At 39.5% G+C, this 27,058-nt stretch overlaps 1 protein-coding gene across 1 annotated transcript in view; it reads left to right on the forward strand.

The window, feature by feature from the left end:
• TRAF3IP1 (TNF receptor-associated factor 3 interacting protein 1) overlaps window positions 1–27,058 on the forward strand; it is a gene marked incomplete at its 5' end in the record, with an annotated part of 44,308 nt that overhangs the window by 11,749 nt on the left and 5,501 nt on the right. The window contains 7 exons of the mRNA XM_010292691.1: window positions 3,963–4,038; window positions 9,374–9,472; window positions 15,268–15,358; window positions 16,120–16,203; window positions 16,832–16,952; window positions 17,103–17,139; window positions 18,001–18,077. Coding sequence (XP_010290993.1) covers window positions 3,963–4,038; window positions 9,374–9,472; window positions 15,268–15,358; window positions 16,120–16,203; window positions 16,832–16,952; window positions 17,103–17,139; window positions 18,001–18,077 — 585 coding nt within the window. The remainder of the gene's footprint in view (window positions 1–3,962; window positions 4,039–9,373; window positions 9,473–15,267; window positions 15,359–16,119; window positions 16,204–16,831; window positions 16,953–17,102; window positions 17,140–18,000; window positions 18,078–27,058) is intronic.

Consider the following 27,058-nt stretch of genomic DNA (forward strand, 5'->3'; position numbering starts at 1 on the left):
GAGGGATACATAGCTTGCCGTAAAAGCATTAGAAATGAGCTGAGGAATAGTCTGTTGCACAAAATTAAAAAGCATATTCATATATGTCGTTTTATTTATATAAAACTTCTGTATTTATGTACATACTATTTACATTACATGTGCAAATATACCTCCCTGTGGCACTGTGGATCCAATTAGAAGAGAAGTCATCCAAAACATTGTGGAGGGATGATTGAGTTAGATTCCTATTCACAGACTTAATTCTTGTTTGTCATTAGTGAACTATCGGTGGATCTGATGAATTAGAGGGGGGGAAATCCCAGTTGGCCTGTTTGTGATCAGAGTGAGTTGAGTTGTATTCTGTTAGCTCTCAGTCCAACTCAGGTAAAAGTTGACTTTGTTGAGTTGTCCCCTCCCTTGCTCGGGTGGGAGCATTTTTTCTGCCTTTGACTGTTGATGCGCGGAGTGGCCGTGGCTAGAGGAGGTGGGTGTTAAGCACGTACCGAATTAGTAGAAAAGTCACTGATAGAAACTGTTCGTGACATCCTTTCATGAATGTAGAAGTTGGTTGTTGCACGGAAGAGGGGAGGAATTAGGAGTTTGACAGGATGTGTTTTTCAAAGCATATTCCTCTTCTTGACCTGCTGAAACATTAGAAGTCATTGTTTTCTTATGTGTTAAAGTAATAGTCAACCTGTTTGAAGGTTAATAATGAGGACAAAGCAGCAGATTGGACGGTTTACAGCAGGCTGCTGTATTCCTCTCCGAATAGAAACATAATTGCTCAAAACTGGGAAGTGTGCATACATCCATCTAGGATTCCACTTTAATAGTTTTTTTTCCAGGGTGATGTGAGATGAAGTGTAAGATATCTTTTTAATGGCTCCAGTGCCTGCTTTTCAAAGTCTCGGAGCCTGAATCTGTAAGAACAAGAATAACCTATTTTATCTCTCTTTGGAAAGACTCAGATGATAAATATTGTGGGATTTTTGTTTTTGTGTGCTACCATAGTGATTATATTTTAGCTTTTACTTTGCACCTGCTGCCAGTGTGCACATGTGGCTCTGAAAACGTTAAGCAGTGTTTGTGGTCATCACCTGACCTAAATAAATGACTGAATCTGCTCCTGCGGCAGCCTCAGCACCTATTCTCAACTCCTTCCCCACCTGTGCTAATAATTACATCACCCCAAGAGCTGCTGAAGTTTGAGTGTACCAGATGTGGCCTGCGGGCTCGTAGAGCCAGGCTCTGATTGTACATAAGCTGTACTTTTGCTCCTTGCATAGTGTGATTGTGAAAGATGGTCATGATTAAGATGAACCACTTCAATATTAACGATGCATTTTGGACTTCTGTCGATGTTTCTTTGTAACATGCTAGTATTTCCAAAATAGTGAAACAAAAAATATCGGTAGCTCTGGTTGTTGGTCCAAATAATAATTGTAAAATCCAGTGAAGATAGTATAAATCAAAACTAGTTTACGTCAAAGCAGGACCATGTACTGTCCATCTGGCTAGATTGTTGTGAAGCATAGGATGCAGGGCTTTCTTTTGGCTGATTGAATACCTGAGATTCTGAGTGTGCACATTGTATTACAGTCATGAAGGTGAAGGAGATGTAATTTCTAAAGGACGTAAACTTAATTGTTGAAGCTGACTCTTGCGTAAACTGCTTCCTTTCCTTCAAAGCACCTCCAAACAATTCAACTTCTCACAGTTTATTGCATACTGTGACAAGAATTTCTTTTGGGCTTGTGGTGCATTATAGCATATAAAAAAGCAACACTTGCCTTCAAAGCAAACTTATCACCATGTTCCTGACGTGTAAACTTCATTCCCCTCCTTCATGTCGCTGTCTCTCTGGGGCCAGTGGGTACATTGTTGTACGCTTGCAGAGGTGGCATGTTTCTCTTGCATGGTCACCTGAAGTAGTTTGACTAAAAATACTTACAAGTATCCTATATTTTTAAACATCTTGTAGTGTTATTTTCCGTTACAACATGCCTGGTCCATTGTCCTATATGCAAGATATTACGGAAAATGAAAGTTTTACATTGTGCAATTTGACAATTTTCTCTTACAGGTTATTGGAACATATAATGTTAACATTTGCTTAGAAATGGAAGAATCTGTAATTCTCATTACTGTTATCGATACAGTCATTATCAGCAGGGTTGATAATAAATGTTGGATGCAAACTGCATGGACTGTTGATTCACACAAACTTCAAAAAAGCAGATAAGGAGGAAATCCTGTGAGATGCTAAACGTATTTCAGGATTTTGAACGAGATGCAGAGAGAGAGCATAGAAACATAAAATAGTATTCTATACATCACCTGTACTTCATCTGTTGTGTTCAGAGGTGGTTGCTTCCTCTTTAGCAACAAATGTCGCTAGTGAAGTCAGGGAGTTAGGTAAAAAGACAGGAAAGTTATTGGAAGCATGAACGGCTTGTTGGAAGCGACTGGTTGATTAGTATGTACAGTACTGTACGAAGTGTGTGCGTGCATAGTGGGCCAGATCCTGCTGCTGGCTCCATCTTCTGGTCTACACACAAGCAGAAGTCATTGATGTTGGAAAAGACCCTTAAGATCATCGAGTCCATCAGTTAACCTAACACTACCAAGTCCACCGCTACCAAGCCTGTCCCTTCTGCTAGCCAAGATCGGTGTAAGAGGGCATACTGCCTCCTTCCCACCCTGATCCCATACCCAGGGGTTTTGTTGGGCTGGCAGGAGTCCTCCTTTACACCTTGCACCTTCTCTGGAGGCATTTGGGCCCCAGCCGTGCTTCACGTAGTGTGAGTAGTAAGTCTGTAGCATACCCTACCTAGAGTAGTGGTAGCTTTCATGGACCTGCCTCTCTGCCTGCTCTTGCCAGGATGATGTTTCAGGCTTTTTTGTAGGGCAGAAGCACTTGTAGCTGCCATAAGCCTCTCTAGTGCTACTCCTTCACACACAGGGGACCTTGCAATCCAGGTGGCCTTGTCTTCTGGGACTGGTGTTGATCTCAGCTCACAAGAGGCTGCTGCTTATTCACGTCTTTTCCCAAGCTCCAGCCAAGTGGACCTGGCTGATTTAACTTGACCCTTTCCAAGGACGTATGACCATTGAAACATGTAACGTAGAGCCTTTTGCAGAAAGTATTGTCAGTCAGGTGTTCTTGACTTCAGGCAGTGCAAGCTATATCCAGAAAAAACAAAATAATTCTCATGTGTGCTTGCCTGCTTTCATTTCCTGGCGTCTCTGAATCACTTTTGGAGTAAGGTCAGAGTCCTTGGAAGTGTCCTGAGTTTTATTCCAGTTTGATCTTTTCCACTTTTGAACTCTTATCCTCCTTCCTGTACCAGTTGCACCTTCAGATCATCCATTGCTTGTTTGCGGGACTTTCTGGCAGGACCCATGTTTTAATTTGTCCAGGGTCTCTGTCCAGGAAAGTTGCCATTTGAGTAAAGGACTATGCAAGTATAGCGGCACCGTTTTTTAGTCTTTGCTTCTATTTTGGAATTAAATTTAAAAAACTTCCCAGAAGGTTAAAGAGGAACTGTGTATCTGATGTAGCTGAAACATAAAGGTGATTGTAAGCATCTTACTCCTTTCAGTAGCTGACTGGTAGCTAAATGTTGTGTCCAAAGAACAGCAAGCGGCATTATAGATGCTCTACGGGTTTCACAAGATTGCTGTGCCTTTGATACTCTTAGTTCACATGTGGAAATTGTCCTTGCAATAATGAAATTTGATCATATAAGTTCATTTAAAAGAAAATAGCTAGCAGGTATTCAGGAAAAATACCTGCAGACTTTGAGGAAAATAGACTTGACATATGCTTAATCACGTATGTGTGGGTCTGTTTTGTGAGTATTTTTTAATGTATAATACATATAGATTAAAAAAGCAACACATGTAAGTAAATTTTATATATAAATATATCATTTTTTCATATACAATTATATCAATTAGTTGGCTTTTTTTTTTTAAAGAGTGAAAGTCCTGCAGGAATATCAAGGCAGCCTGCAACAAAAGGATCAAGGCAACGTGCCAGACCCGGAGGAGAAGGTAACTAGAGGGAGGATATTATTTCTATCAAGTATGCTGGAGGGTTATTGAATAGGAATAGCATAAATACTTAAATATCTGTGTTTATTATTTTCAGTGCTGCTTTTATACTCCCAGTCTGCATTTATGAATCCAACAGGCATGTTTTCTGCATGGATATGATACATAGAAAGCGGTACTCAGTTCAGTTTACTCACATTCCTTATGCACAATTGCAAATATAAATTCAGCCTGCTTTCCATGTTTATTGTGTTCTCTCTGAATGGCCTTTTTTAGTTGGTCTACAGCTATTTCTTTTTCTATTATTTTCACAAGAACTGTTTCTTCGCTTCATAGTCTAGCAAGTCCAGATAAATATGCCTTCCAAAACTTTGGGAGGCTTTTTTTTTTTCCCCGTCACTGAGGATTACTGGACAGTATGTCTGAGTTGATAAAATTATTGCATGTGACCTTTACATGAAGTCCCATGTAGAGGTTTGTTAAATGTTTACAGCGGAGCAGTATTTTTGTTTTAGTAAGACTTAAGATATATTGTTTAAGGTTGTTTTGGTAAGATGAAAGACAATTGTGAGGCAAGATGTGCTTTTCCTAAGCACATTTATCCCTAAGGATAAATCATACAGCCATGAACCCTGAAGTCGTAACTTCATCACTTACTAATATTTAGGAAGAGTGCTCTTACTAAATTTGGCTAGGGAATCCAAACGTAATTTGGTTTCTGAATTTTTCAATTGTTTCTCAAGGATCTGAAGTTCTAGTGTTTGGTCTTTAGAAATTTCGGGTTTATAAATGGAAAGATCGTATTTTTCAAAAAAAAAACAGCCAACAAAACAAAAAAGGCATGTTCACTGAGATTAACTGAGTACTGGACAGTGCAAAAAGGAATTTCCCTGGGTATCTGTTTCATAAGCAGTACATTAAACCGTCTATATTTGTGTAAGCTTTCTGGGGTTTCTTCAGGGAAAAGATGGGTGGGTGAATTCAAGACTAGCCAAACCTTTCTCAGTAGTTTCCATAGCTTGAGACATTTACAGTACTGCACGTGTAAGCTGGAGAATAGGTGAAGATAAGGTGTTAAGCTGAACTTCTGGCATTTGATGATTAGAGAAGATTCCTCTGCGTATGACTAATGTTTGTAGGTCTTTGACTCTCTCCAGTGTCTGTCATTACAGCTGTGGTCAACTGTATTGCACCTGGACTGGTGTCAAGCAAGGACCTTGTGTTTTGAGTTGGAACAAGGAAGGTGATCTGGGTATCATCAGTACTGAATCCTACCCCACGTCATCTTCCACAGTAGCTCAGCCAGGTGTAAGGAACCAAGCCCTGTGGCATTTCTGCTGAGACTGCTGGGGAAGGAAGGACAGATACTTGTTTGTTATTGAGGAATTATCAGCAGGGAATGAGGATCTGTAAAAGGCCCAGCTCTTTGTGCTGGCCAGGAGTCGCTCCTGGTAGCATTGCGGCCACCACCCCCATGGGTGTGCAGTGCCAGGACTCCAGACTGAATCCTGGCTGTGTTAGTCTTGACAGCAGACGAGGAGGTAGCTCTCTAATCATCTTGGCCTTGCTTTGGTGCTAAGCTTATGAAGACTGTCACTTGTGATAATAGATCTGGGGTATCCGTGCTTGCCCTTTAAGAACTGGATTGATACGAACTGTAATTGTATTGATTACAAGCCATTTTACCAGCCTTTGGATGATAATTTGAGTCTTTGTTGACTGGAGCTATTTAACAAATGGTACAATCATCGATAAACATTCCTCCTCATCTGCCTTGCACCTCCATTAGCCATTTCTCTTTGTCCCTTTAGACAAGATTTAAGTGAAGATTTTAGTCCTGAGAGAGTTTTAACTGATAATAATAGGCAGTTGTGCCAGGCTTTACAAATAAGTAAATTTTTTTTTTTAATCTGTAAAGATGCTTCATTGCAATTGGTTATGTCACCAGCTTTTGTATGTAAGTGTATTAAATATTGTATTTGCATACTAAATGGAAACTAGATTCTCTTCAGAATATCCCAAGTACTTAATACTTTCACATCAGGAAGAAAGGAATTTAAACTTAGTACTGCTAGCCCTTTGTGTAAGAAAGCTGAGAGAAGGAGCCTAGAGAACAAAACTAGCTCATATAATGACAGTGTAACTGCAATTTCTGTCTGTATTTAAGTGCCCTTTTCCTTCCTACTCCTATTTCGGTGTCCGGATTGTTTACTCTGATTCAAGTTTTCTTTCAATGGTTTTGTGCCCTGGAAGCTGCTATTTTATTTCTAATGAAGAAGTCATTGTATGTAAATCAGTTCAGAAGATACAATAACACCTGTGAATTGATAACCTGTTAAATAGCTAATTCTGGCTAAAGACATACTGTTTAGACTAATGAAGCACAAAGATCTTCATACACTTAATCTGCCAACGTCACTGTTTTTAATCTGTGTAAAGAGATTATATGTTGCTGTGTCTTTGCAAGCATCTGCGTTTTCTTTGGGTTTGTGTTTGTGTTTTCCATGTGTCTGAGGCAAAATACTGAAGTTACATCAGAGCATGGGTAGTGTTTTTGTATCACCAATAGCCATGTTTTCAAAAGGACTTGGGGGAAAAAAATTAAAAGGATGTTTAGGCACCTTAAATGCTTTGAGAAAGCTCTGACATTTTGGATCTGAACGTCTGTTGACTTAGGACCTTAATTCAAGTCGGTGCACGAAAATTGAAAATTTTATGTCACATCTCATGTACTTATGTGCTCTGAGGTTTTAATAATTTTGTAGATGAAAAATACCGTCTGGATTCCATTAAATGTAATCTTATTTTACTAGTTAGTGATCCTTAGCTGATCCTATAACTTTTTTATTTCCCAAGATTTGAGTATTTGTTTTATAGCCTGAACTGACACTAAACTACAGTGACCAGACATGCCCCATTTTATAGGATCATCCCTTCTTTAAAATTGCAATCCAATTTTTCTGATAAATGAAATACGGTTAACGACTTATCCTATGTTTTGGCTTTAAGGTAAATATTTTAAAATACTCTTCCTTTCGTGGTGCAGCAGGCCAGTGCACTCAAATTTCAGTTTTCTTAAGTGATAAATGCTTTGGGGCATTAGCCCACTTTTTGTTCTAAGGCAGCAGAGCTCCAACAGGTGCTCCAGTAAGTCATCCAGAGAGTAGGAAAAGCCTTCTGGAGCTATGCTGATGTCTGCTGCACACTGGTCTCTGTAGTTACTGGTGATGATGATCAGAGCTTTCTATATTTTCAAATGTTAACTGGAGATAAATAAATGCACAACAGGAGAACTCACGAGGGCTAGTGTGGTGACTAAATGACTAAACTTGTAATAAATCAAACTGAAGTGGTGAATGAAGGACTAGTTAAGCAAAACCGGGTGTATTTGCTATCCTAGTAATTAAAAGAAGTTATACCAACATTTGCTCACCTCTATTACGAACAAATTCTTAAGTGTATTGGAGCAAACGTTTTGGTTGTTTTTTTAAATATAGTTAATGTTACATTTATTACTATTCAGGCGATGACTGTTTTTCTAGTTGCAACATGCCTTGCAGCAAAACTTGTATCATGCAATAGAGATCATTTTTTCTGATTTAAAAGTTGATTGATAAATTGAATGTAATTTTTTTTTAAACTTCCAGTTGCTCTTAATTAAGATCTGAACAGGTTTTCTTTCAGACACTGAATTAGTTTCTAAATGAAGAGGATGGAGTAAAGTGCTTCACTTTGCACTGTTGCTTTGGCTTTTCTGCTAAGTTCCAGGCATTGTGGGTAACTTGTAGCACTGCTGTATAGGTTGGTGGTGAACATTTAAATGTTTGTTTCAGTTTTTTCAAATGACAGCTCATCCTGGCCTTAGTCAGCACAGGTAGATGAAAGTGCTGGTTCACTTTTCTCTGCTGCATATTAATCTCCTCCTAAACTAGTAGAACTCAGTATTTCTACTGGAAAGCACTATATACCTTTGGGTATGCTTCCCAATGGCATGGTTGGAGGAGTAGATCCTCCACTATTGATCTGTATGACCTGAAACCTTCAGCTTTATGCTGCATGCAGTAGTTTCATTGCTGGATGTGGAAGTGTTGGATGTTTCAACCCAAGCATTAGGCAGGGCTCTCTCTAGTAAATCTTTCCTGTGTGCTCAGAACTGTTTCCTGATTTGATCTGGTGGTGGAAACGTTTCCTGACCTGTCCTGGCTGTAAATAGGGGCCCTGTGAATCTGTTCTTTACCTTTTGCATTACAGTTACCTGGTATCTCCTTATCTCCAGATAAGGAGACTTGGAAGTGCTGTGTTCACTTCCTGGGCAGCGCCTTGGGTACCTCTGTTATAAACACGTGTGCTTTTTCTGTATCTGTATTCCTGCCTATTTCTGGATTTGTTCTGCTTCTGCTGCATTTTGAGGAGTGTGAGGACTGAACATAGTACTCGAAATGAAGGGGGGTGTGTGTATATTTTTAATGATAAGACTAAAGCTAAATATTCTACCCATTCTGTGCAGATCTTGACAAACTGTATGAATAGCTTAACTCTTCCTGACCACGTGTGTTCAATGCACAGGTATATTTTCAGGAATGATGTACAAATGGTGCTGAATCATTTCTCCTTTGCGTCCCTCTGCCCTGAATGTCTCTTCTCCCTGGGCAGATAATTTAGAAATTAGATGTATACCTGAGTATTTCAGCTTTCTTCCACTGTGTGTTGCTTTGCTTTTGTCAATATTGTCCTATTGTAACTGGGGGAATTAATTTTAAGATAATTGGTAGATGAAATGGTCTTTCATTTTTTTTCCAAAATAAAACTGTTTTGGGTAGCATCAAAAGTGAACAGCGTTTGTGGACTAGGCTCTTCTATGGCATTACCAGCAAGCTGTGGAGTTCAGCTACCAGAAATCAGCTTTTGTTGCTTGAAATTTCTTAATGGCTTTAGTATGAAATGAGTTTAAAGCTAAAGCCTTTGAAACAAACTGAAGTGCTTTATGCATTCCGAGTAGTATACAAACAATATTGTGTATATTAGCAGTTACTTAGACTTTATTAGGTAAATATTGTATTGTTTCACCAGCTATCAGGCTAATAAATAATATATGTAAATCATTTCTGAATTGAAGAAGTTGCCATTAGTTTGTAGTAACATAAGGAGTTCAATCAGCGGTCAGGTAAAAAGTCTTTGTGAACTTTGAATGTTATTTATTTACACTCAAGATGATCTATTAAACTAGGCTAGCCCTTAAAGAAATAGTAAGTGTAACAGGTATTTAGCATGGCTTTTTATTGTAAATCTTTATTGTATCTTTGGTTTCGTTTGACTATAAACTGTTTTGTTACAGGAACTGTGGAAGTGAAGAGCACGGCAGATAGGATTTCAGAGGACAATGCTGCTAAATTGCAAGAGAAAGCTGAACCAGGATTTGCAGTAAAACAGAAAGGTGGGGAGAATAAAAACTTGACTGCCTTGGAAAGTCTAACTTGAGTGCTTTGGGGTTGAACTTGAATTCATTCAGCTGAGGGATTTAAGGAGGGTGATTTACACTTAATCCAACTGCTGCCTTGTGTTTTAATCACATCTTGTGATTAATGTCCTGGTTTGAAAAATGGACGTTCCCTGATAAAACAGTTACTTTATATTCTCTCCTTCCTTACTCTTAAGGAAGTTTCCAAAGAGGCCAGTGCTTACAGTGTCTCAAGGAAAATACAGGGCTGCTGTGCCTGAATGTCTCGGTGACTTGTTCCATGTGAGAACTGAATCATTGCACGTTGCCTTTTTGTACAAGTATTTGTGAGTCTCACTTAGTATTTGCATTTTACAGGATTTTAGAGGAAAATTCCATCTCTGCATTCTTATTTCTCTGTATTTTTTTTCTAGTTAGGTATAGCTCCCAAGACATATGTTGTTAATGAGGTATTTGTATCCAGCTACAATATACATGGAGCCATAGAAGCAAAATGTAGGAGGCAGAACTGAGATTTAAGCAAAAAGCTGTTGTTTTTGTTTTCTCCAGATCCAGATGCTTGACCTAGTTGGGAGAGTTGATACCATGGATGTGGGAGGTCAAAGGCTCTTTCCCAGTCCACCTGTGGCCTTCAGGGCCCCATAGCTGTGTCAGTCTAATGAAATGTAGATGGTTGGCCAAGACATTTGTGTGACCTTACACAACTGGGAGAACTTCCACGCTAATTCCTTTTTATCTTTTGGAGCTGTCTTGCTTATTGGAATGTGTCTCTTATGGAATATAACTTTATATTCCTCTATTTCTAATTCAAGTGTATGTAAGAGGAGTACACCCAGGTTCATTATTGATTTGGATTGGAATCTCAGGTGGTATAAGGAACCAAATATTGTATTGACTGTTCTTTATTTTTGGCTCTATTCAATATGATAGTATAACATATTAGTGCATTAGTGAACCTTAATTTTCAGTAAGTTCTTATAGAGATGAAATTGTCATTCATACATGTAATTGCTTTCACAGTTGGAATGTAAAATCAATTATGACCGTCGATAAGAATAGTCATTATAGATAGCTAAGTTGGATGCATAGTTGGCAGTAATCATAAGTCAGCGATGACCTGTCCCTTCTGGCTGTGTTCTTGTGTCTTAACTGCAAATGAAAGTTATGAAAGTTTCCAAAGGAAGAATCGCTTACAGGATTTTAAAAACATTGTTTACTGGCTGAAGTGAGCTTATTTTCCTGGATCTTTTGGAGTTTTATTTCTGTGTTCTGCTTCAGTCTTGTATTCTGTTTCTGAGCATTGAAGCTCTGAACCTTTCCATTGTGGTTTGTTTGGATTTCTTTGTTTTTTCTTTATAAATAAGGATTTGTCAGCATATTCGTTGTTCTCCCTTGGTGTCCTCCATTAGGAATCCTCACTGGCTAATTCCTGGCAGCCTCTTAAATAAGAAGTATATGTTTAAAGCTTTCTGGCAAAAGGATGTTTCATCCTGCCTCAGCTTTTTGCTTGTACACCCCTGAAGTTAGTTAGGTTCCATTTTCTTTAGACGTGTGCACATAAATGCACCCATTGTGGCAAGAGGGAAGGGACAGTTGCACTTCCTGGTCACTCCATAAAGTGTAGGTCTGCCTGAGGCTTTTTCAGATTTAAGATGATGATTTAAGATTTTTCTGGACCTTATTGAATTAAAAAATGGGCTTTTTTGAGAATAAACCAGTGCGGTTTATCTTCTCAGAGTTTTGGTAATTCCATTGAGGTGCACTTCTCTTGGAGGAGTAATGCCAGGCTCCTTTCCAAAGTTTATCTCAAAGTAACCTTAAGACGTTGCCACTCATTCAGTTGAGCCATCACAGCCACCTACCACCTACCTGTGGAGAAATGGCATTACACGTAAAGTATGAACGGCCTTCCCACCAGCTTGGCAGAGGGGCTGGAGCATCTTAAATTGCGTCGCACTGATCCAGTTCTTCAGGCAGCGTGTGGATGCATGTGCTAACGGGAGGCAATGGGAAGTGTGAAGGCAGGAGGGCTTATCTGGTGGCAGCACCAGTTTACACTAGTGGGAGGCTTTAGGAAACTCTGCTGGGTTTGCCAGTGCCCTTTGAAGCATCCTAGAAATCACAGTCCTTGCAAGATGCTTAGGCACCCTCCTGTTTGCTTATTTAACTGGTCCATGGTACCGTTTGGTTGGTTAGTTGTGCATTAGGTTTATACTCCAGCTAACTCCAATGGAATTAAATGGAAACTGGGCGTTGAGACTGTTTGAAAATCACAGTCGCTGCCCTTCCGCAGCTCCAAACCTACCTTCGGAGTGGGTTACAGAAGAGCTGAAGATAGTTCTTCCACGAGGTTTTCAAGGCTTTAGGGGGTACTTGGGACTAATTAAAAAATAGTGTTACATTCTGTGAACCGCTTCTGAATTTCCTCTGGACCTTTAATTTTTATATTTGTGGGCTGTGTTAACTTATTTTGAGGGGTAAGCAGTCCCTGTGCTTTCCTAGTTCAAAGTAGGTTGGCATGGCTTTGCCCCTCAAATCTGTTATACAGATTTACACACTTGACCTCTTACACATCTCATTTAACTTTCAGGAATGTCTACTTGGATATTCAACCAAAACAACCATTTTGGTCCTCCACTGTCTTTTGACTTCTAAAAAAAAAGTTTAATTTCTGACGAGTGTGTTCTGCTTTAGTGACCAGAACATCGATGTCTTTAACAGAGAAGTGTGAGTTTGTTGGAAACCACTCCCTAATATGTTTGTCCCTATTCTCCCGGCCCTGGTAGTAGTTCCTGAGTAAGAAGCTGGCTGTAGTTCTTGTTGTGTGCTTCATATCTTAAATCGGTCAGATTATTAAAGAATATACATAACTTCTCTAAAAAAAAACCAATGTATTTGTGATTTTCCAGGTGAATTTGCCAGCAACTCAGGATCATTATAGTGACAAAAGACCAGCACTGAACATACCAATGATAGTTAAAAACTTATATTAGAAAAAACAGTGCTTTTTAATAAATAAAGCACTTCTGTAATTTAGTGTTGTGGGGTTTTTTTATGCTATATATTAATGAATTTTAAATCGGAACAAAACATAATTTGGTTGGGTTTGAATGCTTTGAGTAGACTTTATCCAAGTAGTTTCTATTTTAAAAGGATACCAAAAAGCTATTTGTGAAAGTGCTTTGGGTTAAGTGTGTTTGGTTTTTTGTTTTTTGTTTTTTTTAAAAAAGGAAAAAAGTAGTAATAATTTATGAGCACATAATTTATGGTTCTAACTTGAAAATAAGCAGAACCTGTGGAGAACTTTTTGCAATATATTACAGGTAGTTATTGCAACAACCAGATTAATAAAACGTAAGCTTTCCATTTGCTTAATGTCAGTACATGACATTGTTTCCCTCCTCCTATTACTTGTTGCATTTGTGGCTTCTGTTCTTATTAAAAGTGAAAGGGAGCCACAAAACCTTTCCTCAAATAACTGGATAATTGGGCCAGTAACAATCAGTGAATCCGGAAATCTGGTATATAGGAGGTCCCTGAAGCATCTTTTAGTTTGCTCTGTGCAGGTTTGGCAGCACTGTGATACTGTCACTGCCCCGTCTCCGCTGGTGCTGTGGGGCTGGGATGAGCCAGGGAGGTGAGATTTTTAGAGATGCTCATTTTTCACACGGAATAAATTAATCTCGTTAGCAGCTGTTACATCAGTGTGAGGCACGTAGGGATGTAGCGAGAGCAAGAAATCAGCTGAGACCTTGACTATGGCTGGTATCTCCTCCAAAAGCTGAATTTCTTTAGCAGGCTGCCCTCTTTGCTTAATGGTAGCTGTTTCTTTGAAAACAAAAATAGTGGTTCTTGCAGGTGGTGTTTCCTGGGAGCTGGGTGTGTATAGAGGCAAGGGAGGACTTCCCACAAACCTGCAGGACCCTGCTGTGCCAAGGATCAGTGATGGCTTTCCACTATGAGAAGTGAAGCTGTACATTCAGTCTGTTAATAGTAACACACAAAAAATTAAAAATCCTGGATGCGCTCACGCATCTCCCCCAGCCTGTCTGCATAAAGGCTGCCAAAGAGTTTTTTTGTTTGACTTACCTGGGGTACCCATGGTCACGTCTCAGCTCCTGTGATCGCACGTGCGGGCTCCAAGCACATCCTTTACACAAAATCAACTATTTTATTGAGGAGCAGATCTCTGATTTTTTTATTTTTCTGTACTTTTGTGATCTCCATCATGTGTGAAAATGCCTTTCGCTGTGTGGAAGGGGAATTTTGTAATCCCTGTCGCATCCGTTAGGCAGGGATGCTAAATTAGGGACCCAGGGAAGTGCAGGAGGCTCGTGGTACAGCCAGCAACAGAGCACAAGTTTCTGATTTCAGTCCTGGCTCAGTCTTAACATAGGAACCACTCCAGCTTGTGTGCCAATGACCGTAGGACTGGCTGATGCGCGGTGGTTGTTCCTGTGCTGGTAAGATTGAGGGACAACTTAACATAGCGCTTACGGTTGTTAAGTGTATTCACGTATCCTCCTTAGGTTCTCCAAAAAATGTAGGGTATGTACTGTTCAGTAGTTTTAAATGAGAAAGTCCTACCTGTGAAATGGCACAAACCCATTAGGAAAACAGAATGCAGTAGACTCTGGGAAAGGTACTTGCATTTCTTTGCCTAAATTTGGGCTGGTAAAAGCCCAGCTGCCTTGGCCTTTTTCCTTTCAATGGTGCCATTTGTTTGGTGATTTCAGAGCAGAAGGACACTGAAGTGGACAATAGTGTTAGACGATTCATTTCTGTGTGTCGCATTACACGGAAGAAACACTTAACTGACAGATTATTCATCTGAGCAAGCTTTCTAGATGAAATCCAAGAACATGGAATGCTCTTTACTTAACAAAATTATTTGTAGAAACGCTAAAGCAGAAAGTGGTGAATGATGTCAGTAATCCTGCGCGGTTAGATTGTCAAGGCAACGATGTCGTTCATCTTATTCTCTGCTATTCGAGAGAATCGTCTAACCTGAGCTTGGCAGGTGAGGGTTCATGCCGTTAACTGCACTGGACTGGTCAGAGGAACTCGGTGGGAAACCTGTCAGCTGGGAAGGAATGGTTAAACTGGTTTAGGCTGATTTAAATTGCAAATGGGGTTAACCCTGTGGAGAGTAGAACTACATGGTGAGACTACAGAAGCTCTCACCCTCGAATCATAGAATCCTTGATGTTGAAAGGGACGGACAGATGGAGGTCAGCCGGTCCACCCCCCTGCTCAAATCTGGGTCAACTAAGAATACCAGTAGAGGAAAATAAGAAATTAAGGGAAACAAAAGAAAGGGTTTTTTTTAAAAAAAAAAAACAAAACAGCATAGACAATATAGTTTTTTTAATATGGTTTTCCTCTTACGATTTTGTATAATGAGCGACTTGAAATATTGCAAATGTTATCATGCAACTATGGTAGAATTGAGTGAGATGATGTCATTTTCACAGATGAGAAAATTTCACAGTATTAAGAAACAAATAAAAAATAAAGTTTAAATGTTTTTTTTCAGTATCCCTTTTGAATTGTGAATGCTCAGAGATGTTTAAAAACTGGACGTTCACAAGCTATTTAACTTTTATATAAGCTTATAGAATTTTAGTTTTAATTTTAAAAGTTTGTCATGTGACGCATTTTGTGAGCACACATTCAAGTATAGTGCTGATAAAGTTTGCAATACTGTCGTAGGAAAAGTTAGATTTGCTGTGCCAGCTAAGCCAAAATTGTATGCTTGTTTCATTTGATAGAAGGAGAAGCAGAGAACGAGGCTCCTGAAAAGCCTGCAGTATCTGAAAATGGTGAAATACCTAATGATCTTCCACCTCAGCCCATCCAAAGGTTTGTTCCTATCCTTTATTCTGTTTGAATCAAACCATGATGTCTCTGGAGGTGATGCAGTCAGTCCATTTGAAAACAGCAAGGAAACTTGGAGCAGTATGTTTCTGCTAGTGGTACCAAATAATAAATATTATCCCACGTATGGTTCCCTTTATTCACTTTCATTTCCTTCTATAAAGAAAACTTTTAACGTTGTGAAATGTTTCAGACTTATTTTCTTAATCCATAAAGTGCTTCGATGTAATGTTATTAAAATATGAGGGACGTGTGGAGAGTCTAATGAGAAGAACATTGCATTACGTACATGCGTTTCATAAGTATGGTGTTATGGATAAGATGACCTTGCCTTTTAAATCCCAATTTATTTTTTCTTTCCCCAGTGAAGACTTGTGTAATTGTTTCACTTGTGAAAATAAACACATTTTTTCTTCCGTTTACATTGCAGTGTGTACTGTTAATGTTAAGTTTGCGGTTAACAGTAACTGTGCTGTATACAGGCTGTTTTTTAGTGAGACAAATCAAGAGGTGCTTCTACACAGAATCACAATTTTTTGTTTTAGGACACTTTTTCTAGATTTTCCTAGACACCTGCTAGTATAGCAAGTACTGCAATACTGGATTGTATACTGGGGATATTTTCAGTGTTTTTATACATCTGCTAATTTACTTAGCTCATGTGTGTGTGTGTCTGTCTGTTCCTTTGGAGGACACATGAGGCTTCCTTTTAAAGTATAAATAAAAAAGCCGCTTTGTTATTGCAGGCGTATTCCCCGTCCAAGCAGTGCAAGACCAGCACCACCCCGAATAAAACGTCAAGAAAGCGCAGAGGTCTTGCTTTCAGAAAGGTAAGGAATGTGGGAGATGCAGAGCAGATGTTTCTAGCTCTTGTGCCACAGTGTTCTCAGAACTTCTGTACTTCACCTGCTGCTCAACTGCTTCAGGATGGATCATCCCACTGCTCATTGATTCAGACTGGAAAATTCAGGCCTGCTCTACTTATTTTATTGTTTCTGCAAATCCAGTGCATTATCTAGAAGTTATGGTTCATAGTCAAATCTGGAAGTTCAAAAATATGATGTAATTTTTTTTTCTTTGGGAACTCTGAAGCAGATAACCCTAGAATGTTAATCTAAACTACCACTAGAAGAGATCTGTAGAATATATAGTGAATATCCCATGTTCAAAAAAGGCTGAAACAGCCATTTGAAACTACGGACAAAATGGCTTACTTGGTGTCTGGTAAGTGCCAGCCACTGAAGTAGTGTGTTTAGAAAGAAAACAGTGAATGGAAATGACAGAATTTGATGTGTTTTTAAGTTGGTGCTGGTTTATTTTATGGGAGGAAGGGAGGGTACTGCTGTCTCTTCTTTTCTGGGAGGAAGGGAGGGTACTGCTGTCTCTTCTTTTCTGGATAGATCTTAATAGGTTTGGACAGATCTTGATAGGTTTTCATTTTCATTGTGTCTCTTACAGGAGTGGTAGTGGTAAAACTGTCTCAAATGTGATCCCAGACCAGCAGGTTTCTGATGATGATGATGACCAGTTTGTGGTGGAGGCAGCACTGCCAATGCCAGAAATGCCAGAAGTGGAAATGGTCTGTTCATTTTGCAAATTCTAGAACCTTTTTCCATACTTTGTTTGTGACTTACTTGTTTAAGTAGCTTCTAGGTGAATATTTTTGAATAGTTGTATATTATAGCAATGCCAGCTTTTTGCAACTAAAGCTTTCTTCCTGCATGTGTAGGAGCCAGAAGTGGAGCTGGTTGAGGATGAAAAGCATGGTATGTTTGCTTTTACATATATTTTTTAATATATATAGAATAAAACCATGGGTTTAAACCAAATGCTGAACACTTAAAATGCTGAATAAAGCAGCAAAATACCTCCTGAGCATAGGAGCTTTCAACTTTTGCAAGAAAAACAGAAATTATTTATCAAATGCCGTTTTGTTTAGTTGAGCAGCTGCATTTGTAACTGATGTTAAGTACAAATTTTCTATACATCTTAAATGTCAGCAGGATTTAAAATCCTGCATAAAAGTCATAAATTAATGTTTCTTTGAGTGTCAGGTAGAGCTTGTCAACTCTGAGATATGAGATGGAATTGGCTGTTCAAGACAAGTTACAGAAAAGCTTTTAGAAAAATTGATGGTTCTTAACAACATTTATGCTTACTTGTGACCTCAGATCTCTGATTCAGGGGCTTCCATTATGGTAACACTGGATGTGATTTAGGGAGATGGACTTATCTGCATCCAGAAATTCCTAGCAAAGGAATCCAGCCAGCCAGCCACCTACCTCCCTACCTATCTATCATGTACAGTTCTTGAATTCTTTCAAAATTTTTCCAAAAGGAAAAGCCTTTGTGTTAATACAGATCAAGGACCTGGTTCTGTACCAAGAGTTGTTCAGTAAATGATACTGGTGATATGGTTTGATTTAGAGGACACTGGAGAAAACAGAACAAATAACAAATATCTTGTATCTCAGTAATTAAAATACATAATAGAATGCTGTTCATGTTGCTCTGAAAACTATTTACATTAAAAAAAATTAAGCTGCTGGCTTGGTTTTATTGTCTGAATGTTTAAAACAATATTTTAGTGCCAACCAATGCTGAGAAATATACTGATTTTTCAACAGGTGGGCTTGTAAAAAGAATCCTAGAAACAAAGAAAGATTATGAGGCATCACAGAAATCATCACCAATGACAGAGAGGGTAAGATGGTAATGGCCTTCATGAACTGTGAATATTAAATATTGTAATCGTGACCTTTTTCTCTGCCTTAAATGTGTTTTTTTCCATTTATGATCAAGCTTTCTTCCTTGATGTGTTATGCTGCTTTTTTTTCTCCATTAGTCTGTTGGATACTGTTATCTTCTCTGTAGTGCTCTCTCTTTCTCACCTTTAATTTTTGTGGTCTGTGTTTTTTTCCCCCAGTATTTCAGTACAATTTTTCAGGGAGCCTTCTTTTAGCCTATTTTGTTTTCCAGAACAAGGTCTGCTGTTTTCAGCCTTGCCCTAGGTGTAGTAGGGCACACTGTGCATTTGTACAGCTGCACCATTATGGTTTCAATCTTCCTTGTCCTCTGGGCATTTGAAGTGCGGTGTCCTATTGCCCAGCACTCATTATCGTTGTCTAAAAAAATGGGATCTCTGGTGCAGTTAACCATATCAAGTATTTTTGTATCACCAAATGTTTCCTGAGTAACGTCCTAGCATACCCCAGCATTCAGGTCGGAATCTGTGAAGTGATTTGATTTCCCTTCTGCTATCATAGTTGGGAAAGGGAAGGTTTTTTTGTGGCTGGGTTTTTTTGTTGATTTTTTTGGTTTTATTTTGATCACTTAGAAAGGGTCTAGCAGTCATCACAAACCAAACGGTTGAACCCCACTGATTTCAGTGTTTTCCTGTTACAACTGGAGAGCTCTTGCCCTTTCAGCCTTGCAAAGCTCATGTTACAAGAAGCAGCAAAAGGCAGAGCATTTTTGATGGACTTTTCGGATCCATTGGCAAGGTTTCTAAATCACTGAGCTAGTTTGATGTGCTGCTGAGGAGGCACTGAGGAATGCAGTGCGGAGTGTGGTTACACAAATACAGACAGGTACATGGTGTTTTGGAAAGACAAGTGCTTTTCATGAACTCTTAAATCTTCAATTCCAATCACATCTTCTCATTTTTTTAAAATGTTAATTCAGTATAGTAGGTTTTTACTACCTATATTCTTTTTCAGGAATGATCTATAGCTTGGCATACTGTTCTAAGATGCTCTACCTCAGACCTCAAGAGTCCAGCTTTTCACAGAGCATCAAGTTCTTTCAAATAGCTGTCTGAAATCAGTCGTGACTTTTGAAGGCTTGACCATTTGACTGCCTCTTTTAGGCATTATCAACTATAGTAATCTGGCAATGAGTAATGAAATTACGATAGGTTATGAGCAAAGTGTACAGCAGAAAAAAAAATGTCCCTGAGGGAATAGAAACCATAGTAGACAGTAGGCTCTTCTAAAAACCTGGTCTTATCTAGAACCTGTATGACTTTATAATTGCCTTTACAACCTGCAGCAAAAGTGACACAGTTGTTAACTTTTAGGATTGGAATTTTGGGAGAGTAAAATCAACAATTCTCTCCATTTAAAGAGAGATACTCCCATATGCTTTTGTGTCCAGTGGCAATGGGTTATGCTGCTGTGCAGACCAGCCTTTTCATTTCTTCACCAGCAAGTTGAGAAAGTCAGGAAGGCAGATCAGACCCTTGGGGAAGTATCTTCTTCTCTGAAGTTTGGGACTGTCTGAGATCCAGGCCTGCTTGGCTGGAAGAAAATTCCTTTCATGTATTGCAAGGTTAATGAAGAAAATTAGTCCTCCTTAAAATAGGAATACACTTTTAGTTTCCTGCTTATAATCCGTTGTGGATAGTTAAAGCTTTATTTTATTCCAACTTGCTGAACCACAGACCTTTTATTATAAACTCGTAGCGTCTGTGTACTGATCATTGAAACACTGTTGGCTATTTCTAATTAACCTATGTGATGTGAAAATTTGCCTGCTTGAGTAAGTTCTGTCTTCATACAACTGTTTGGGAGAAGAAGGGGTAAAGGTTGATACTGCTCTGTTGATGCTTATTGCTGGTGCGCGTGTCGAGCTGGCGCTTGCGAGAACAAGAGGTACAGGACAGGACGTGTTCCTGTTCCTGGTTCTGTAACTAGATGGTGCTGTTGAATCATCAGTCTCGGGAGTAAGTTCTGGTAGTAGTTCATTTAATAAAGTCTTCCACCAGTACCTAATTGTGCTGTAGGCTGTACTGTTGGGTATTGTGTCCTGTCAACTTGAGCACTGGACATAGAAAGGGACAATGAGGGAGGGTTTACAAAACTGCATGGATTTCATGCTCGGGAAGCTTCCTCTGGTGTTTGTGCTAAATTTTTTTTTTTCTGAAAAGAGTAACTAACTAACTAAAATGACTCCCTTTTAACCCCTTAGATTTTTTTAAATGCGCATGCACAATTGTGTCCTCCTACAATAACCATTTAGTCCCGTTGCCTGTTTTCAGTCTCTGAAATGTTCATTCAGTCCTTGTTTGTCTTTTGTTGCACCTTTTGAAGCACTGATCTGTGTTAGCAGCGCTGATAATAGACAACTAATTCTGGAAAAAAAAACGTGCTGACTTCCTAGTCCATCACGTGAAAACTTGCATACAACGCTAAGCTCCTGGAATATCATCTGATCTCATATCCAAGCAGCTGGCTGCTACTGCAGTAGGTTTCTTTGCTGCTACTGCTTTTCAAATTACATTGTTGAAGTTGTTGCGATCCAGAGAGGAGAAGCGTAGTTTTCCTGACAGTAGAGGAAAAAAAAAATCAGTGGAAAAGATGATTAAAAATGCTCGGAGTTAGTGACTGGGACTTGAGAGATGTAGTTCAGAAAACACGAGCTGGAGACATTACTGAATCTTGGGAGTTTATTTGAGAGGATAGAGACGCTGTGACACAGGAGACAGTGAAAATAAAAAAAATAACATTTCCAACGTGGTGTTGCCTCTGGGAATATTTCAGGGACCAGACACGCAGCGGGTAGCAGGTGGGAGTCTGGCATGCTCGTGTGGCCCTAGCATCATGACCATATCTCATCTCAGAGGGATGTGCCTAACATCACGAGGAAGTTAGTGGCAAGATTTATTCTTGCGAGACTGCAGACGAGCAATTTTGGGAGGAATAGTTGCTTGGTCTGTGGAATCTGTTTGGAGAGAGGCAGCAAAAATAATTAAAAAGAAGGAAGAGTTTCAAGTGGTTTATTCCTGCCAAGTGGTCTAGGCAGGCCAGAGGAACCATGTCCTGTTGATGGGAGTGCGAGAATGGGTCAGGGAGCTCTGGCCAGTGTGCTGTGTTCAAATGGCCGTAGGTTTTGTGCCAGGTCTAGCTCTTCAGTCTGCTGGGAAGCAGTATCAGTCTGGGATTTGACCGTTTCTCCCCAGACTGTCAGCTCTTTTATTTAATTTGTTTTCCATCAAACTCTCCAGCAGAAATTTCTTCTACATCAGTATGCAACTGTATTCCAAGCGTATTATGCATTGGAGAGTAAAATGTAATTGTACTTCTGTATTTTGGAGTAAGGCAACCAAAAGTCCAGTGACAATTTGAAAGAATACTTGCTTTGGGAAATTACATCTGATGAAATGAAGGTTATTCTGGTGTCTGTCAGTAAGAATGTTCATCTTCCCTCGTTTTGCTAAACTATTCAATACATACCAAATAAATGAAGTATTTTCCCAGTTAGATTCACTAGTCTTTGAAGGCTTGTTCTTCTGCCAGTTGGGAAAATGAAGGGAGAAAAAAAAGATGTTTGTAGTCTCACTGCTGGAACTTTTGGCTAATACTTTAAGTCCAATATTCAGCAAAAATAGGATCAATGAATCTACCTGATTTATTGCAGATTAATCCACTAGAAATTAGGCAAAGTTGGTGAATTAATACTTAATCCAAACGTAACACTGGTGAACTCTTGGGGACGTTTCACACCTTTACTTCTAACTGCCGATTGCTGAGGAACATTTATTCATGTTTAAAAGCATTCCTCTGAAACCTTTTATGTGCTGCATTTCCCAAACATGCATTAGCTTTTTAAGAAGTTTTAATAAAGAAAAAGAAGAGAAAAAGGAAAGGAGACTGGGACTTTCATCATCTAGGTTTTGCATGTGCAGAAACTTAAAATAATATACACAATTTTCAGGTCAAACAAAGAGGTCATTCTGGAAATACACAAGATTTTAGCTGCCTTGATTAGCTGTGTTCAGCCTAACAAATTCCTAAAAAGACTTCCTAAATGTATTTTTTTAGAATCTAACCCTCTAATGTTAAACAGAGAAAGAAACAGATGTTACACTTTGTATTCCACTTCATTTATTTGATGTGTGGAAAATGTAGGCAGGTTATTAAATAGTTTAAGCAAGTGGGATCACAGAATTCCCATCTTTGCACTACCAAATACAGTTCACGGGCTTCAGAAAAGAAGCAGCTTTGAGGTTTCTGCGAGGAATAAGTGATATTAAATAGCTTAGCACCTGGATAATATTAACTTTAATTACAAATGTGATAGATTAAGTATGTACTTCTAAGCTTAGAACAAATACAATCATTTCAGATCCTGTTTGCTTAAAGTTCTTCAGGTCATTGTTTTATACATTAATCCATCAGCTGCATGACATTGGGTGTCCCCTCCAGTCAAGGCAATTAGTAACATGTCACGTTAACCAGATGTATTCATATGTCCCACCATTTAAGTATTTTGAAGAGGCTCACCACTCGAGACCACAGCTTCTCAGCATCCTGCCAGCTTAATATGTCATAAGAAATGCTGACAGGAAAATCGGAGTTACCTGCAGAAGGGCTTTCACCTTTGTGTGATGGCTCTGTTCGTGACGATGTGACGTGAATGCAGTGATCTGAATAAAATTGAAGGGAGAAATTTTGGGTGCAGGCATGCAATTCCTCAAAAATAAGAACTGTACCCAGTAGGCTGGTTATGGACAAGCACCACAGGAGCTTAAATTGAATGAGTGTATGCCTGAGTGTCCTTGTTACACTACTGCTAACTCGGAGAAAAAAACCCAACCTGTGGTCCTCGAGTAATGGTGTTACAAGCTGTGAACACAGGAACAGGATTTTTGTCACTCCTGTAATATTCCTGGTATCATGGCTTCTTTGCTGTGGCCTTTGCACACAAAAACACACAATGTTCTCTCCTGTGGGTACGGTATAAATACAACATGAGACAGCAGATGGATATGTTAAACAGAAAGGATATATAAAAGTGCAGCGAGACAGCTGTGATTTCCATCCCTGGAGGGGATGCAGTGCATCAGCTGTGTAGCAGCAGTGTGTTGTAGGACACAGTCCAGGCGACTTTCACATGTTTCAAGAAGCTTATCAGTGGATTTGGCTGGGGCATAGATTGGTGTGAAAGCAGTTGTTTAACACAAGGAACAGGTTTATTGCAAATTCTTTTTGAACAGGAAAGAGGCTGCTTTTTCAAGATAAGGAGGTTGTAGAGCCAGAGTTTCAGCAGTGTGAGCAAAGGAAAGCTGGGCAGGACTGGCACCCAGTGTGCCATTATGGCTCAATTAATACTATTTGCTGTTGTTAATAACCATTAGAATTGTCTCTTGGCCTGTGTGTGGTCAGACTCATAGGATTCTGCTTGGCGTGCTGAATACCGCACCAAACACGCGAGGTTTTATGAACTGACTTCTCCCCAGCGCGGACTGAATGTGAAGTAAGGCAGACTGGCTCTAGGGGCTGAGGTGGGGTGTTTATGCACGTCTGAAAAGTACAGCTCTTTTTAGAGGTATCAGATGTGAACTGGGGGGGGGAAAAACACCATCACACCTCCCCCCCCCCCCCCCCCCAAAAAAAAGCCCCCTTTAAAGAACTATCCTTTTATTTTCTTTTGGTGCCTTGCAACTCAGAGGCAGGTCAGATTAACTCTGGTAAATCTAATGGTAAAGAACATTGTGTCTCCGATGCCTTGGCCTGTTACTGAACTCGGTACCTGGCATAAGTAGAAAAAGCATCCTGTTCATTTGAAATGATTTAACATTTACTGTTTTCCCTGTGTTTCTGTGAAAGAGTTTCTTATGGTGATCCCTAGTGGATAGTTACAATCTACTTAAAATGCAGACTCTGTAAAAACCAGGAAAAGAAAACACCCTTTATGATCAAAAAATATTTCGTACAATAAAAAAACCCACCTTGTTGTTTTTGCATTGAACGTATCAAAATTACTTTGTCCAAAATGAAGTTTCTGTCCTGTCCTGTAGAAAGAGGTAGGGGGGAAATGGTATAGCTCAATAAAACTATGATTACTTGGGTCTGTTTTCATAATGGGACATAATACAATAGTTAAAAGGGGCTGTAGAAACTATTAAGTGCTTGATGGATGTTTGTTCTAATTTGATTCATATTTAAAAACTGTTAATTAAAAAAATGGAAACAAAGGAGAAGCTATATAAAAGCAAGCAAATACTGCTTCTAGAAAGAAACTTTCCAAATGGGGGGAGAGGGGGGAAAAAAATCACCTCTTTAGCTTAGTAGATGTCAAGCACTTCAAATGCTCTCAACAGCCCAGCTATCGGAAATGGATGTCTTGTGAATGATCCGTTTTTATGGAGCTGTGCACGCTGCAATATTTATACTAATTGCTTTAGTGAGGGTAGATTAAACACGAGTAAATTCTGGTGGTTTCTGGAGGCCGGTTGATAACTTCCCCTTTATTGATGAAAAAGAAAATGCCTCCTTTTTAATTTCTTAGGTCCCCGCATCCGAGTCCACGTTGTGTTCTGCTCACATTGAGGTAATGGGAAAGGCAGACTTTTTCCCAGGAATCCAAAATAAACATTTATCTTGGTGCCTTATGAAAAACACGAAGGAAAGGAAGCGTGTTGGGCCTACAGAAGTGATATAGTCTTTTATATGGGGATAATTTATTGATTCTTGGGCTTTTGTGAAAGGAGAGTTCATTGAGGTGTATGGCCTAATTAAATAGACTGGAACAATTCTGATTCTGGCATTTTTCTTAAAACTGAATATATCCTGTTACATGTTTGTGCAAAATGAGCAAAGGTGGCATTCAGGACTCTTACCACCCACGTTGCCTGTTGTAATAAAGCATCTGCCATAATTCTTAGTGATTGAAAAGAGTGTCCCACGTAGATTTTAACCTGTAACTGTAACTATGAAACTGAGAACAAGACAGTATAGCTTTTTGCAACCCCCCTGCCCAATTACTTCTAATCAGCAATCGCTGGCAAACCTTGAGTGCTTCATGGTGATAATTCTCTATCCTGAGCTCAGCTTGCTGTAGGCTGCAGGAAATGTAATGTGGCGTTTTGGTAGTACAAGCGTTAGTGAAATGAAAGAAAGAACTGACAGTTATTTTTTAACCCATGTGAGGTGGGACAACAATGTGCCCACTGAGTTAATGTACCTTCAGGTGTTGGGAAATCTTTTCTGGGAGCTTGAAATTCAAGTGCTTCTCCTTTAGAGAGGTACACTAAAAAACCTTTGCATGTTCTTACGCCACTTTAATATCATATACATGTTTCAAAGACATGGTGTTTTTAACAAGCCTACTGATGTACCTGTTTAAGTCCCAATAGTATTTCGTAGATTTTTAGTGGTAGCATGTTTCAGTACTTGAAATGCCTTTGGATGGGATAATATTTTCTCCTTTTTATGTCAGTTTTGAAGAACTGAACTACTCAAAGAGTATGTTCGAGTTACAGGGACGTTAAAATTATTGTTGAATATTTACTAATACATTTTAAAAGCATCTTCCTGATTTTTCTATGGAAAATACACCACGCTGTTTTATTTCCACTTGAGCTTTTCAAGCAGCTGTGTATTTTAGTGTGGAACGTTTCAAATTGTTAGCTGGATCTATGTTTTAAAGTATGCAATTCTGGTTTGCTTGTTTACTGAATTGTGGGACTTTCACTTCTTTTTTGTTTTTTATTTTCATACCACGCTTGTTGGTGTTGAGAAGTGTGGCTGCTTGGTAGCCTAGGGATCAGGGAGGTCACACTAACATTACAAGAACGTAACACATTGAACTTGGCATTTGGGAAATAAAAACGAAGCTTTCTTCAGGTTTTCACACACTCAACTACATCCCCAGATAATGGACTGGTTGAGCCTTCTCGCTTCTGAGTTGCATTTGAAACAAGTCCTTCTCTTTTGGCTGTGGCTTCTTATAATGGATGGTGGGGAGGAAAGTGGTAAGGTTTTGGTGCGCTTAGGAGGAGAGGAAAAACAAGGCAACGGGACTTCTTCCTGGGAAGCTGTTGGATCTGATACAACTCTGCTCTGCTGCTGAATTGAAGGTGATTGCCTTCATAGGTAACTTCCCAGTTACACGCGGAAAGTATAATGCCGTGGATTCAGCCTTCCCTATGGCTTTGGTGGAGCACAACATGTAGCAAGGACTAGGAAAAGAGAGTTAGAATAGAGAGCAAAGGGTTTTGAAACACTTTCGTGAGAGTGCAGATCTGTTCGTACATCTTTACTAGCTGCAGCAAGGCGGTGGGGCAAAAAAATATTTCCAGGAGGGAAACTCTTGCCAACCTGAGACGTGTGCTGAGCCCTAGTGAATGGCTGGTGTGCAGGACCCTGTCCTGTGATCTGTGCCTTCAGGGGCACCCAGGCAAAAGCTCTCTTCTCCAGGGAGTTGCAAGATCAACTGGGAGAGAAGCTGGATGACGCTGATGGGAACACCGTTGGCCATTGTGCTCAGAGGTTGGTTAAGGAGAAGACCCGGGGGTAGAAGATCTGTTCAACCGTAGGCAGCTGTGCATGGAATAGGGGTGCTCACCAGCTCTCGGGGGATGAAATGGGGCAAGAAGCCGCGCTTTCATCTTTGCGGCACAAAGGATAGCAAACGCATGGATGGCTCCAGAAAGTATCTAAACAACGTGTTTTATGTAACGTAGTATAATGAAACACCTGCTTCTGTGAGAGAGGTATGGGTTGAGTGAGAAGGAATTAAGATGAGTGTTATTTTTAACAGTTTAGCCAGTGCTCATGAATTGACTTAGGAAGCAAAGGTCACAAGTTCAGCAGCATTTGTCACTTCAGCCCAGTTCCTAATTAAACAACATTATAAAATAACAGTAAACTCAGAAGTCCCGCAGTTTTCATGCACTGCGTG

This window comes from Phaethon lepturus, unplaced genomic scaffold (genome assembly GCF_000687285.1).
Source record: "Phaethon lepturus isolate BGI_N335 unplaced genomic scaffold, ASM68728v1 scaffold18748, whole genome shotgun sequence".
In the NCBI taxonomy this organism is placed as follows: domain Eukaryota; kingdom Metazoa; phylum Chordata; class Aves; order Phaethontiformes; family Phaethontidae; genus Phaethon; species Phaethon lepturus.